The following is a 12,750-nucleotide window of genomic DNA, read 5'->3' on the forward strand; positions in this document are numbered from 1 at the left end:
ATTTTCGTGTTTTTTCCCATGTGTATAACGTGGATACAAGACCGTTTCCCTAAAAAATGTCCGCGGGGCATCCCTCCCGTTCCTTTTGGTGTCTAATAGCGCAGAATATAATAAATAAACAAAACAAAATAAATAAACAAAAAACCCACAAACTTTGGAAATGTTGATTGTTCATTGTATCAGTCAGTGTTTCTTCAGCGATGCTCTCCCGAGTAACTTTAAAAATTTTTTCTCAATTTATTGATTATTCTTGTACACATTGTTCTTCAGGAACTCAAAAAGGTGTTCAGGGATTCAGATTCTGCGAAGCTGGACGTCATGACAATACCCCTCTCATCTTCGGAGGTGTTTGGCGAGATCCTTCTTCGCCTATCATGCCAAGCTCGTCGGAAATTCTTCTGCCATAAAAGCGTTGATTCATGTAATCCAGAGCGATGCACATTTTGCTCAATGTAGTTATTTCTATTGGATTATTTAATTGAAGATAAGCAACATTTCGTATCCTACTTTTATTTTCGAGCGTTGTTAGGGTTGCACGTTGCAAAACAAAAGCTCTTAGGTTAGAGGAAAGGAAAATATGGAATTTGATCAACGGCCTTTTTCTTCAATCCGCGATTTAATCTTCACTAACAACAGTAACGTTAATCCAGGTTTCACACTTTCTTATCTTTTTCATTCATATATATGTAAAATGGTAACTGCATTAAAATACAACACTGAGGATAATGCTACCTGAGAGTAACTTAACTGTTAGTCATAATTTACGCTCCTTCTGCTCTACCGCTTACTACTATTTTTGTAAATAATTTATTGGCGTCAGGAATATGATATTTTCTCTCCAAGGAGGGCAAAAATTAAATTCTAATTTATCTTTAAATAAAAATCGTGCTAGTGATATCAAGCCCATAAAATATCAGCATGTTTTTATTCTACGATACAGCAGCTGTTGGATGTATATATTAAGGAATGTTTTGTTTTCATGCAAAGAATAAATTCTGTAAATTAGTTCACTCACGTTAATTTTTACAGATTTCTGATCTCAAGTGTTGATGATGAGTCGTAAAAAATGCAGTGCTATTTCGCATATTTTTAATAGGATGGAGTAATTCATTACGAAAGAGTAAATATAATCATTACGTAGAAATATCATACTTTGCTCTTTTCAGGAATGCCATGCTGAAGGTGGGAATTTTGTAACGTTAAGATAGCGTTTATTATCTTTTTGTTAGAACTGCAGTTTGCTTGAGGAAGTGGTACTTTTTTCCTTAGTTTTTATTGTTTTATTTTAGTTTTTCTATGCAGTAGGTTGAAAATAAACAATCGAGCAGTAAATAAAGGAAAAGAATTGGGCCATAATAATCTTTACATGTACTTTGATTTCATACATCAACTTATTGCCTGGACCTTTGATCGAATTTGCGGGAGGTAACTTCGAATTCATCTTCTTATCATATTGTGATATTTTATCTCAACTAGTGATATCTGGTTAGTTAGGCGTGAAGTCATTTTTACGGAGAAACCAATTGTGATGTATTGCGATATGAATCATCGCTAGTTCATATCTTCTGCTTTATTTTTGCTTGACTCACTGTTGATCGGAGCTAATTCAAAAGTTACTTGAAGGAAATACTCAGTCATCCTAATAAAATGTCTTAAGAAATGAGATTAACTCACATACATGCCAAGGATGTTGAATGAAAAACTTATTTGTGTCTGAGATAGTCAAGTTCTTCTAGGCTTTTAGGCTTTTATTTGGTCGTTCTTTCGCCATGATGGAAACCAAAAGAACACTTTTTACGGAGCTTCTTTTTTGTGAATGAACATACACTGAAACTTAAAACAAGCATGTCGATTATAGAATTTCAACTTTAAGAAGTGAAAGAGCATATCAGCAATACAGGTACTACAGGCTGTATACATAAACTGCAGTTCCAACCCAATTTTCTTCGAGAACACCCCGGGAGACCGTCCGAGAGTGCCTGCATGCCGTATGGACACTATCCAACAACTTAAAAACATGCATGCCTTCTCCGGAAATCGAATCCGGGGCCATCGGTATAGCAGTCAGCGTTACTAACCACGGGTTTTCATCCGCAGAGAACCCGTTGGCGCTTCGGGAAAGAACCCGTTGGCGCCGTTGCATTTTTACTCGCCAAGCTCGCGGTTCATCGACGATGAGCCGAGCCGTAAACATGATTTTTAGTGCATGTAAATTCAAGTTAGCAGACAAAACAATATATTAAGCATATGGTAGTAAAAATTTACAGATAATAAGCATGTAGATTGAAAACTAACCGGTTTAACGTGATATACGATCAAGTTAGCACAGAAAAGAATATATTAAGCATAAGACAATATATAAACATTTATAACGGAAATAAAAATTCATTTAAAAAATATAAATTAGTATTAATGTACTGAAATTACCTGGTTAAATGAAAAAAATTTGACTTAAATTCCAGTTAACATAGAAAACAATATATTCCTTACACCAGCAGCGGTTTGCTAATTTTGATGACCATGGTGATGCATCAAACTATTCTGTCATCTTAGATAATCAATAATATTTTTTATTTCAATTTAATCATCTATTTATGTCACACCTGCCATTCTCTGAAAGGTTATTGTTAGAAAAGCATTAACAATACATTATCTTGTTAAAATTTTACGCCATAAAAATTGATTTATTCTCATAATTTTAGATGACAATACCAATAACAAAAATAAAAGCATTACTTAATTATTTAAAATGCACATGTACATTTTTGCGGCCTACGGAAACAAATTATTTTAGAGGTTGGAAACCTCATGGTTCTTAGAGAGCTGTTAATAAATAAGAACACAACGTGAACAGCCAAAGCCCCCTGAAGATAATTGCAGGCGGCTTTGGAACAGCCGTGTTACAAATTAGCATTCACACCTCCTTTCATCCCGAACCGAGAACCGGCATCTACCTACAAAAATATTTCTATCTATTCGTTGTTAAAAAAATTCGGGAAAAATAATAACACAAGACAAGCGAATACGATAAATCCGCTGGGTTACCAGGTTTGAACTATTATCGCCAAAGTTGGCGATGTTTACATTTACCGGGTTCTCTGCGGAAGTGCTTCCCTAACCATTATAATGATTAGGACAGTCGCATAATAATAGTACAGGCACAGGTAAAGCTATGGGGACACCAGCGATGTACCATGGGTCAAATGGTAATGCCTTCCCATGCTAACTAACTATTCAAAAAGAAATTTTTTTGGGGGGGGGAGCGCTGTAAGAGTTTACAAAGAAAGGTTGAGGAGACGAGCAAGTTTTCCAAGTTCTGGAGTTTTCCAAGGATCTAGTGTTTACATTACTATCTTAAATCGTGCAATTCCTCCGTACACCTAACATCCAGTATTTATTAAAAATTATGATTTTCAATGCATGATTTTAGCAAAGCGCACGTATGCTGTTTGTTTTTAGGAGCAGGGCCGACGTTACAGACGGTGTGGCTACACCGGCCAAATAAGTTTAGGTGGCAGAATTTAAGAGCAATGAAGTAATTTAAGAGCATCGGCTGCAAAAAGTTTAGTGCTATTCCTTTCGGGTTACTGGGGAAAAAAAAAAAAAAAAACCTTTCCTTATATTCACAAACATTTCTTATATTATTTTCTACGTATGAGCAAAAAGATAAAAAATTCCATTCAGCCAGTAACATTAGGCAGTAGGATACCCTTCAACGATATTAGACACTATATCGATGGTAGGATTTTAATCCCGCTTGAGAAAGGAAAGTAACTAAACTTGCCGATAGAAAGAGTGAGGGCAACTTTATGACGCGATGTATGATTAAGAAAGTAGAGAAATAATTGATTATAGGAATAACCCCTAGTTCGGGGGTTCACAACCCTATGTCCGCGGGTACCATGGCGCCCGCCGCTGTACGATTAGAATAAAAATTTTTTAGCTTTTCAATAAAATTACATATGCAAGTTTACTCATTCTTAATGAAATATGAATTGTGTCCATCACAGATACCAGCACAAAGCGAAATGCGACCGATCTCTTTTTTTTTATATGCATGTATTATTAATTTTATCCAAGTATAAATTCACCTTGAAAAAGCAAATGGTGCCCGCCGTCCAACAGATATTCTAGAATGTGCTCTTAGGGATAAAAAGGTTGGGGACTCCTGCCCTAGTTAATTATGTTGCCAATTAAAATTAATTTTCGCCAAAAATGTGTTCAGCTTTGTCCAGATGTATGTAGCTTTAATAGAAGCACTGCAGGTTAAAATATAATAAATCGTAAAATTTGTTCTTTTTGTATTACTTTACAAGTTTTAATTATTTGATAATTAACATTTAATTACTTTAAATTTTTTAATTATTTGGAAACGAATGTGGAGAAAAACAATATTATCATGGCTGCCAGTTCTTCCAGTTACACCAGGAAATGACTGTTTTTCCATCGCATCTTCCGCTCTCCCCCAGTAGATCACTGAATCTCCCGGTTTAACCTTAACTAAGGAAAATGTTTCCCAGCAATAAATAAAATTTATTGAATTAAGGAAACTGAAATTAAGCAAATCCCATTCTCTCCTACCCTTCTCTTCTAATGATATTCAGAATAATTTTTCTAATTAAACTTTATTTCATCTGAACTGTATTTTTTTCTTTTTACATTTTATTATTCTGTGTCTTATTAAATTTCATTTGATCTAAGTGGTATTAATCTATTATAGACATTTGTAGATTTTTAAATGAAGATTCAAGCAATGTTTAGTCAGTTAATATTTGTATTTAATTTTGTTCACTTCAGTGTATGAGACATTAATAATTTATCCACACAAATACTATGTGCACTAATTATTAATTTTATTTTCATCATATTTAAAAGTACGTTGATAAAAAAAAGCTTTCGTTCACTACTCCAGAATTTCGTAGTTATAAAAGTGTTATAAAATGTAAAAAATTAAATTAGCTAAAGAACATAAAATTTAGAATGTGCAGTTAAATGATACTTAACATCAACATCAAAATTGAATTACAAGTAGTCAATAATCTGAAAGTAAATTTAAGTCAGTCTGGAGTTCCTTTGAAATAATGACGCTGCAAAGCATGAACATTTCCCAGTTTTCTTGCAGAAATCTCCCAATTTTTAAGATTTCAAGGTTTGTAGTTATAATATTGTTACGAAATGCACAGGCACCCTAAGGTAGCTTTCCCGCAAAGCAGTTTTAGGGTTGCCATAAAATGGCAAGGGAAAGCAGGGTTGCCACATTTGGTGACAAATCACCCACTTGGCGACATAATTGGCGATATACCAAGGACAGTTGGAGAACCTTCTGGAATGAATTCTTACCGGTTTAGCCCAGAATGTTCTCGAACACAAACCGAAAGCTATATAAACCCTGCTGGTCCGCAGTCAGTTAGTGTCATGTGTGTGTTAAAGAGTGTGCCTCGTCTAGCGAGCAGTGCAGAGTCGATCAAGTTGACAGCCGGGCAACGAGTGCTGAGTGGGTCGTCAAGTACACTGAAGGAGTCTGTTAGTGTATCGCGGTTAGTGCATCGTCGAGAGAGCGTGTTGAGCTCCGGGAATGACTAAACCAAAGAGTCGGAAGCCGTGCTCTGTGTGTCATCAAGTGCATCGCGAGTTGTAGCGTGGAGAGTCTCGAGAGTACGTGGAGTTCCGAGAACGACCAAGCAGAGTCAGGAGCTGTACTCTGGAAAGCAGAGTCGGGTGCTTTGCAGAAAGCTATCTCCACCGTTATTGCCTGACAGTGCTGTGCCGCTGATTGTTCCAAAGTGTTTATAGTAGATCTCCAACGACCGTAAAAAGTGTTATTGGAGCTGTTCTGATTAACATTGGCTAAATAAAGTGTGTTTCAATACTTCATGAAGTGTCGTCGTTATTCACTCCAAATCCACAACGAAGAAAAGAACGCAACAACAGGTGTCAGAAAAGTAAAAACGTAACAACATTAACAGCTGTTAAAAGAAATAAATAATTGCGTGCAGTCTCATAGGTCATTTTTAATAAGCTCACTGACAGTTTTATACAAGTCTTCTTGATTGTTTTTATGCAATGTAAGAGTATATGTAGTATGTGAGCCAGGTTTGCCTTAAATTGTATACAATTATAGCTTGTCGCATATCTTGTCGTAGTTACTTTATCCATTATCACAAGAGCTTTTTGAATGCAGTTTTTGATAAAAATCGGAGCTCATCAAATAGGAAAACCATTGTACTGAAAGCATTAATTTTTCCAGAATTTGGGGGGTGGGGCGAGGGAACCACAATTAATTTTTTTAATGAGAGACACTATTTTTCTTGAGAAAATTTCTTTCAGTCTTCATTGTCACAAGTTTGACAATGAATCAAAATACTTATATGCACATTTCATGAATCAGTATTATGGATTATATTCTTTTTCAAAAAACATTTATATTTTTAAGAACCAAAATTAATATATTTTTAAGTAACAAAATTAAGAATCAGAAACTTTATGTCAACCTTGCCATAGCAAAAGTGCATTTTTGCAAGGTAACCAAGATTAGTAAAATTTTAATGCTCAGTAAAATCTGTAAATTTTAATTTTCAATTTTATGTTTTTAAAATTATTTATGAAATGTTTAGAGATTTGTGAGTACTTTTCATAGCATATTTTGGTAAAATTACACATTGATAAAGCAGTGAATATTTGTTTTAAATGGTGCTGATGTGTACTCTATTTTTTGTGTAGTGAGTATTCATTTCTGGAGCAGTATTTGCTGTGTATTTAGTATTAAAGAAATTTATACACCTGAAACTCGTTGAGGGATTTTGCAATTATTACTACAAAATCTGCCTTTTTAGAGAAAATAGAAATGAGATCCAATTTGATGCAATTTTAAATTAAACAAATTATATATTTTTTGTTTTGTCAATCTTTTATGTACGTTTATGTATAATTTTGAATTTTATTTTAACGTTTTGTTTTGTCTTGACATAGGTTTTTATATGATTTTTAACTTGCATTCTTCAACCTATCATCTCTCTCTTTTTTTAATTAATTAATAAATTAATTTATTTATTTTTTATTTGTGAGAAAATTTTGAGTAAAATTTAGTTATAACTGTTTCTTTTAATTGTTTTCTATGTGCACAGTACATCTACATTTTTTCTGATCCTGACAAGTTAAACTGTTTTCTTTCTGATGTTAAATTTATTTTTGTCTGTTTTTCTTTTGCATAGCTGCCAATTTAAATTCTTTTAACAGAAACTTCTTATTTAGATTTTTTTAATTCATTTAAACATAAATCATGTAAGTTGTTTTCAAAATTGGATCTTACAAATAATATCAGTTATACTACTTGGCTGTAGGTATATGCTGTGCAGAAATTATCCCCCACCCCCTCCCCGAAAAAAAAAGCTGTTCTTATTTTTACTAAAAGTTTATTTTTCTACAAATTAAAAATATTTTGTTGTATTTTGTAACAAATTAAAAACTTTTTATTTTTTTATATAACTTGTGTAATATTTTAAATTATACTGAAATTTTAAAAATTAAATAACAAAATTCCTCTGTTGGCAGCTATGCTCTTTGGAATTTTATTAATAAAAGTTGTTTTAGCATTGTTCATCACAGTCTTTTATAATATTCTCTTAATTACCCTTTCAGCTACTGGTGGCTGCTTAAAGAAGAAAACTGACACTGGTAAAGAGCTAATTCAAAATGAAACCCTCAAATCTTTTCCAACAAATAATGATTTGGTTTTTAAAATCAAAAAGACTGTGTCTTCCACTATTTCTAATACTACTCAATATGAGGAAACTGAACGAGAACACTTAGCAGCTTCAAAATCCCTCAACGATAATGTGGTGTCACAGTATGAAGTAAATAATAATTCTTTTAAATGTATGAATGAAAAAGATATAAGTGAAACAACTAAAACTGAAGATAAAAATGTATTTCATGAAAATCAATACAGTGCGAATGAAAATAATGAGAATGGCAATTTGGTTTCATCGAACTGTTTGACAAGCACTAGTTCTGCAGATATATCCGTTAAGAGCAATTCATTTCCTGTAATATCTCAGAAATCAAATGGCAAAATAAAAAATAATTTTTTAGCTGTCTCACAGGAGATATGTGATAAAGCAGAATCGCAGAAGTCTAAAGTACAACCTAGAGAAGATGTTTCATCTGTTAGTGTTATATCAACATGTACATCAGGGGCAATCAAAAGTCTTTCTGCTGTCATGGAAGAAGAAGCAAATCAAAAAGTCGAGAACTCTGTTGCTACTGGCACTATCAGTGATAGACTGATTTCTGGCTTTTGCAGTTCACAAATGTCAGGAGTAAAACCAGTCACCACATCCAGAGATGAATTAGGAAATGAAACTGAATCTAAGCAGATGAATTATAGAATTTCCACATCTGTCATTGAAAGCAGTTATACAAAAGATATATCAGATCATGTCATAAAAGATAAGCAAAATTGTCAGTTGCCCAGTTCAGTCTATGGTACTTCTGCTTCAAACATAGAAAAAGTGCTTACTGGTCTGCAGGTTAATGAAAAGAGTAATGATGATGACAGAGTTTCTTCTATAGGTAAAATTAGTTTCCTTCAAGAAATATTAGAGCAAAAATCTGCTGAAATAAAAGCTTCTGAGTCACTTCCAGGCCCACCTAATTCCTTTAATAATAATGGAACTATTCAAGAATTAAAAGTAATCAGCAATCTTCCTTCAAGTAAATGTCTCCCTATTCAGTCAACAGATTCATTAGTGCCATTAAAATGTTCAGTCCCTTCCAACTTTTTTGTCCAAAATGATAAAAATTTAACAAATTCTTTAAAGGAGAATAAATTTAAACTTCATATACCTGAATATTCTTCAGCTAATGATGATTCAAACTCTTCCATTTTATCTCTAGAATCACAAAAGTCTACAAAATTTCCCAAGATTACTAGTCCCCAAATTTTAGAACAGCATATAAGTAAGATCATATCACAAAATGCAGCTATTGTTGAAACTATAGATCCGGTTTGGTCTCGACGTTACCTTAAACAGTCAAGTTTAACATCTCCAAGTGTTGAATGCGAATCCAAAAAACATAGTTTTTCAGGTAAGGTCAATCGATCAGTTGAAGAGAGAGTATATTTTCCAAGTGTCCTTGAAGGCTCTACTAATTCCAAATTACAATCTGCACTTTTAGGGGGTTCAGAAGCACATTCAATGATTAATTCACAAAAATTTTCTATATCCCAAGAAACTTCTTTATCAAAAGAGAGAAATTTTTCTCAGTTAAGCAATCTTTCTACTACTGTCCCTTCAGTAAGCATGTATTCTAAAATAGTTTCTGTGTCAGATGATGAATTAAAAGGAAGTGCTATTAAAAGTCTTTTAAGTTTTAAACGTGGCAAATACTCAAAACACAAAAATGCATTTTGTTTTGATAAAGATTTGTATAGCCAACATCCTCAAAATCCTGAAGGAAGCATAATAAAAGATCTTCTTTTGAAGAGCAAATCAAAAGATGGATCAAACTTAAATACTGATGGTGAAGAAAGGTTGCAAACTACTTTTAATTCTTCTGATTTTACTATTGATTTCAGTCATTCTGATAAATTTAATAACTCCCTATTTAAATGCCCTCATTGTTTTGTAGAACTTTCAGATAAATACAACCTTGATATACATATGTCCTTTTGTAAGAATTCAGAAAATTCATTATCTTCTCTCAGGGAAACATCTGATAGATTTTCTTTTAAACAAATAAACGCACAATCTAAGCCAGAGTTTCAGTATAGCTCTAAGATGGAAGTTCAGGATGAAATATCCAAAAGTGAAGGCATTTCAGATAGTGATGATGGAGTTGGCACTATTCTCAAGAAGCAGTTACTTTTGCCTCTGTCCAAAAGTCCTCCAATGAAAAGGAGAAAGGTCTCCGACTCTGTACTTGGAGCGACATTTATTACAACAGAACATTGTACTGAAAATTTAAATGGGAAGAACAATATTAACAGAAGCATTCCTTCAAAATTAGAAATTTCACCACACCGTAGTAGGTCTCAGAGTGTGCATTTATTTGGCGGCGAAGTACAAATTTTAGATGGGGCAAAAACAAAGAAAATAAAAATCAAAACATGCATCCCAGGTGCCTTTCCTTCGCTCAGCAAATTTTCAGATAGCTATACACTCAAAAAGTCCTCTGAAAATTTAGAAGTAGAAAAGGAAGCAAATATTTTACCTGCTGTTATTGTTACAATTGCTCAACCAGTTCATAATTCAGGTGGCACTGTACATCTGCCTACACAAAGATCTTCATTCAGCATGTCCCCTGTTGTAACAATACCTGGTAATATTTCAGATGGGATTTCCAAGTTTGGTAAGCTGGAGACTACAGTATATAGTGATTACTTACGAATTGCTTCACAGACTGAGCCAGTGAAATTAAAAGAATTTTCTGTCCAAAACTTATCATATCCATCATATGCAGTCTTTCCGGGGCCAGACTTTAAATGCGTCTCCCCTATAACCTCATCGCCATTAGCACTCTCCAGCTGTATAAAATCTAAAGATTCTATTCCTGGCTCTGTGGTTGATGAAATATCTCCTGTAAACATTAAAGCATCTGTGTCTCCCAACAGCAAGCCTTTTTACTCTCCCATATTCTCTTCAACAGAAAAAAGTTTGGAACTTCCTATCAGTTCAAAGGAGGTTAAGAACAATCATATTGTACCCACTGTTATGTTTACACCTAGTAGCCCAACTCTGACATCAAGTGATAATGAAATCACTACAGCTAATACAAGTAGCATATCAGAACCAACTAAAAAATTCCTTGCTCCTACAAGACCAACCTCTCTTCCTCTTAAGAAAAAACCATTCACTATGGTGGGCTCAACTTTAATAAGTCCAGAAACTCCTAGACCAAAGAAAAGTTGTATTCAGTTGTATTTGAATGGTCATGCATATACTTATCTTGGACTGAAATGCTCCACACGATCTACATATTGCTGCATTTACCGTTCACAGCCAATGTTTGTTCTGCAGGAAACTAATCCCAAATTATCAATGTATTCAAACTGGCAGGTTGTTCCTGCAAAAGAAGAACTATGTGGCCTCACTCCAGGTCAAATGATATCATTCTATTGTTCCAAACAGCGAAAGGAGCATCAGCCAATCACAGTAATGGCAAAAGTAGGAGAACCTCTAATATTCACACATTCAAGTTACTGGACATTTCGGTCTCAAGACCATGTTGAGCAGCCAAGAACTTGCAAATCGTTTTTAAATAATAGTTTGGATCAAAAGGAAGATACAGAAGTTTCTACTGAGAAATTCCAGGTAATCTTCAAAATTAAAATCTATTCAGTCTTTAAAAAATTGCTTTTGAAAAAGTGTAAGATGTAATGAAAATGGCATATTAACTTCTTTGAAAGGATACTTTCTTTATGCGTTCTTTTTTGGGATAAATGCGATTTAATCTTTTAAGCACTTGCACTGGCAGCTAGTTCATAGATGGGTGTGCCAAATTGCTACACTGTAACTTGTTGTGAGGCCCCCAACTGAAATGAAAAGACTTAATAGAGTCTTACACATGAAATTTTATACAGATATGAATGCAGCACAGAGTCCAAAAACTGGACATTCACTGTTCAGATTGATCTAGACCCGAACCACAAGAATTTTGTTTTGTTCAGGGTGGAAGGATTAGATTTTAGAAGTAGTGTGTTACTTTAATTAATGCTTCATGCATGCACTATACGCATTTTATCATGATAAAATGTGTAAAAGGTCTTGATTTTTAATTTCAGTTTGACAATAAATGAAACACAGTCATTCATTAGCTAAAATTTATATTGATCAATAATTTACTGGCTTTGTAGCTGCTTTTTGCTTGGCATACATCTCCCACTGAAACTTTCTAACAAAGCTCATTGCTAATTTTACTCATACTGAATAACTTCTATTCCTGAAATTAACCTGTTGACAGAGGATGGAGCACAACATATTTACCATAAGTTAGTCGGTTTTGCTTCACATCTGCACTATTGAGTGATGAATGCTCTGCAATAGGTGAGTGAAGGGCACTATAAATCTGCAGTTTTGTTTCTGCTCTTCATCTGGCAGCAGGCAGCTGTAATGTTGTAGATTATGTGCTTACACTGAATAATACTAAGATTATATACAAAAGAATAAAGTAACTTACAATAAGATACAATAAATTAAATAGGTAATAAAATGCAGTAGAGCATATGTTAAGTGTATTATGTATATATAATTAATATATTGATTTAAGAATAAAGTAACGAATTTAATTCTTGATTATGGATGAAGAGCTGAATTAGAATGGGACAAGAAAAGTTCATATTGAAGACACGAAACATCAGTTCATATGTCCGCAAGTGACGTCGCATCAGTTCTTATGTCTTCTTTGCTACGGAGATTCTATAATACAGTACAAAGTCCAAAATTCGGACCTCAAAGCCACAAACAATTTTTTTTTTTTTTTTTGTATGCTTTATGCATGCACATTTGATTTTTCCTTCCATAATAAAACATGTGGAGATTTTCACTTAAAAATTCCGAATTCACTTAGGCACTAAATAAAATACCTCGTTATGGAAAAATAATCATGTAAGCATAAATTTGTGAGATTAATAATATGGCTCCGTAGCTGAGTATCTGCTTGGCATACATCTCAAACGTTCCATTCCGCTTACTGCTGTTCGCTGCGCTTACCGAAACCCCATTCACCTATTTTATATCCCTGATGCTGACC

The 12,750-nt window shown here is 33.8% G+C and overlaps 1 protein-coding gene across 2 annotated transcripts in view; it reads left to right on the plus strand.

The window, feature by feature from the left end:
* The window catches only part of shn (zinc finger protein schnurri), a 184,700-nt gene that overhangs the window by 130,530 nt on the left and 41,420 nt on the right, over window positions 1–12,750 (plus strand). For both annotated transcript variants that reach the window (XM_035369753.2, XM_035369762.2), the window contains exon 2: window positions 7,639–11,312. In XM_035369753.2, coding sequence (XP_035225644.1) covers window positions 7,639–11,312 — 3,674 coding nt within the window. The remainder of the gene's footprint in view (window positions 1–7,638; window positions 11,313–12,750) is intronic.

The sequence above is a fragment of the Stegodyphus dumicola genome, chromosome 9 (genome assembly GCF_044657685.1).
Source record: "Stegodyphus dumicola isolate Sdum_Otavi_A_Nest chromosome 9, ASM4465768v1".
Classification (NCBI taxonomy): domain Eukaryota; kingdom Metazoa; phylum Arthropoda; class Arachnida; order Araneae; family Eresidae; genus Stegodyphus; species Stegodyphus dumicola.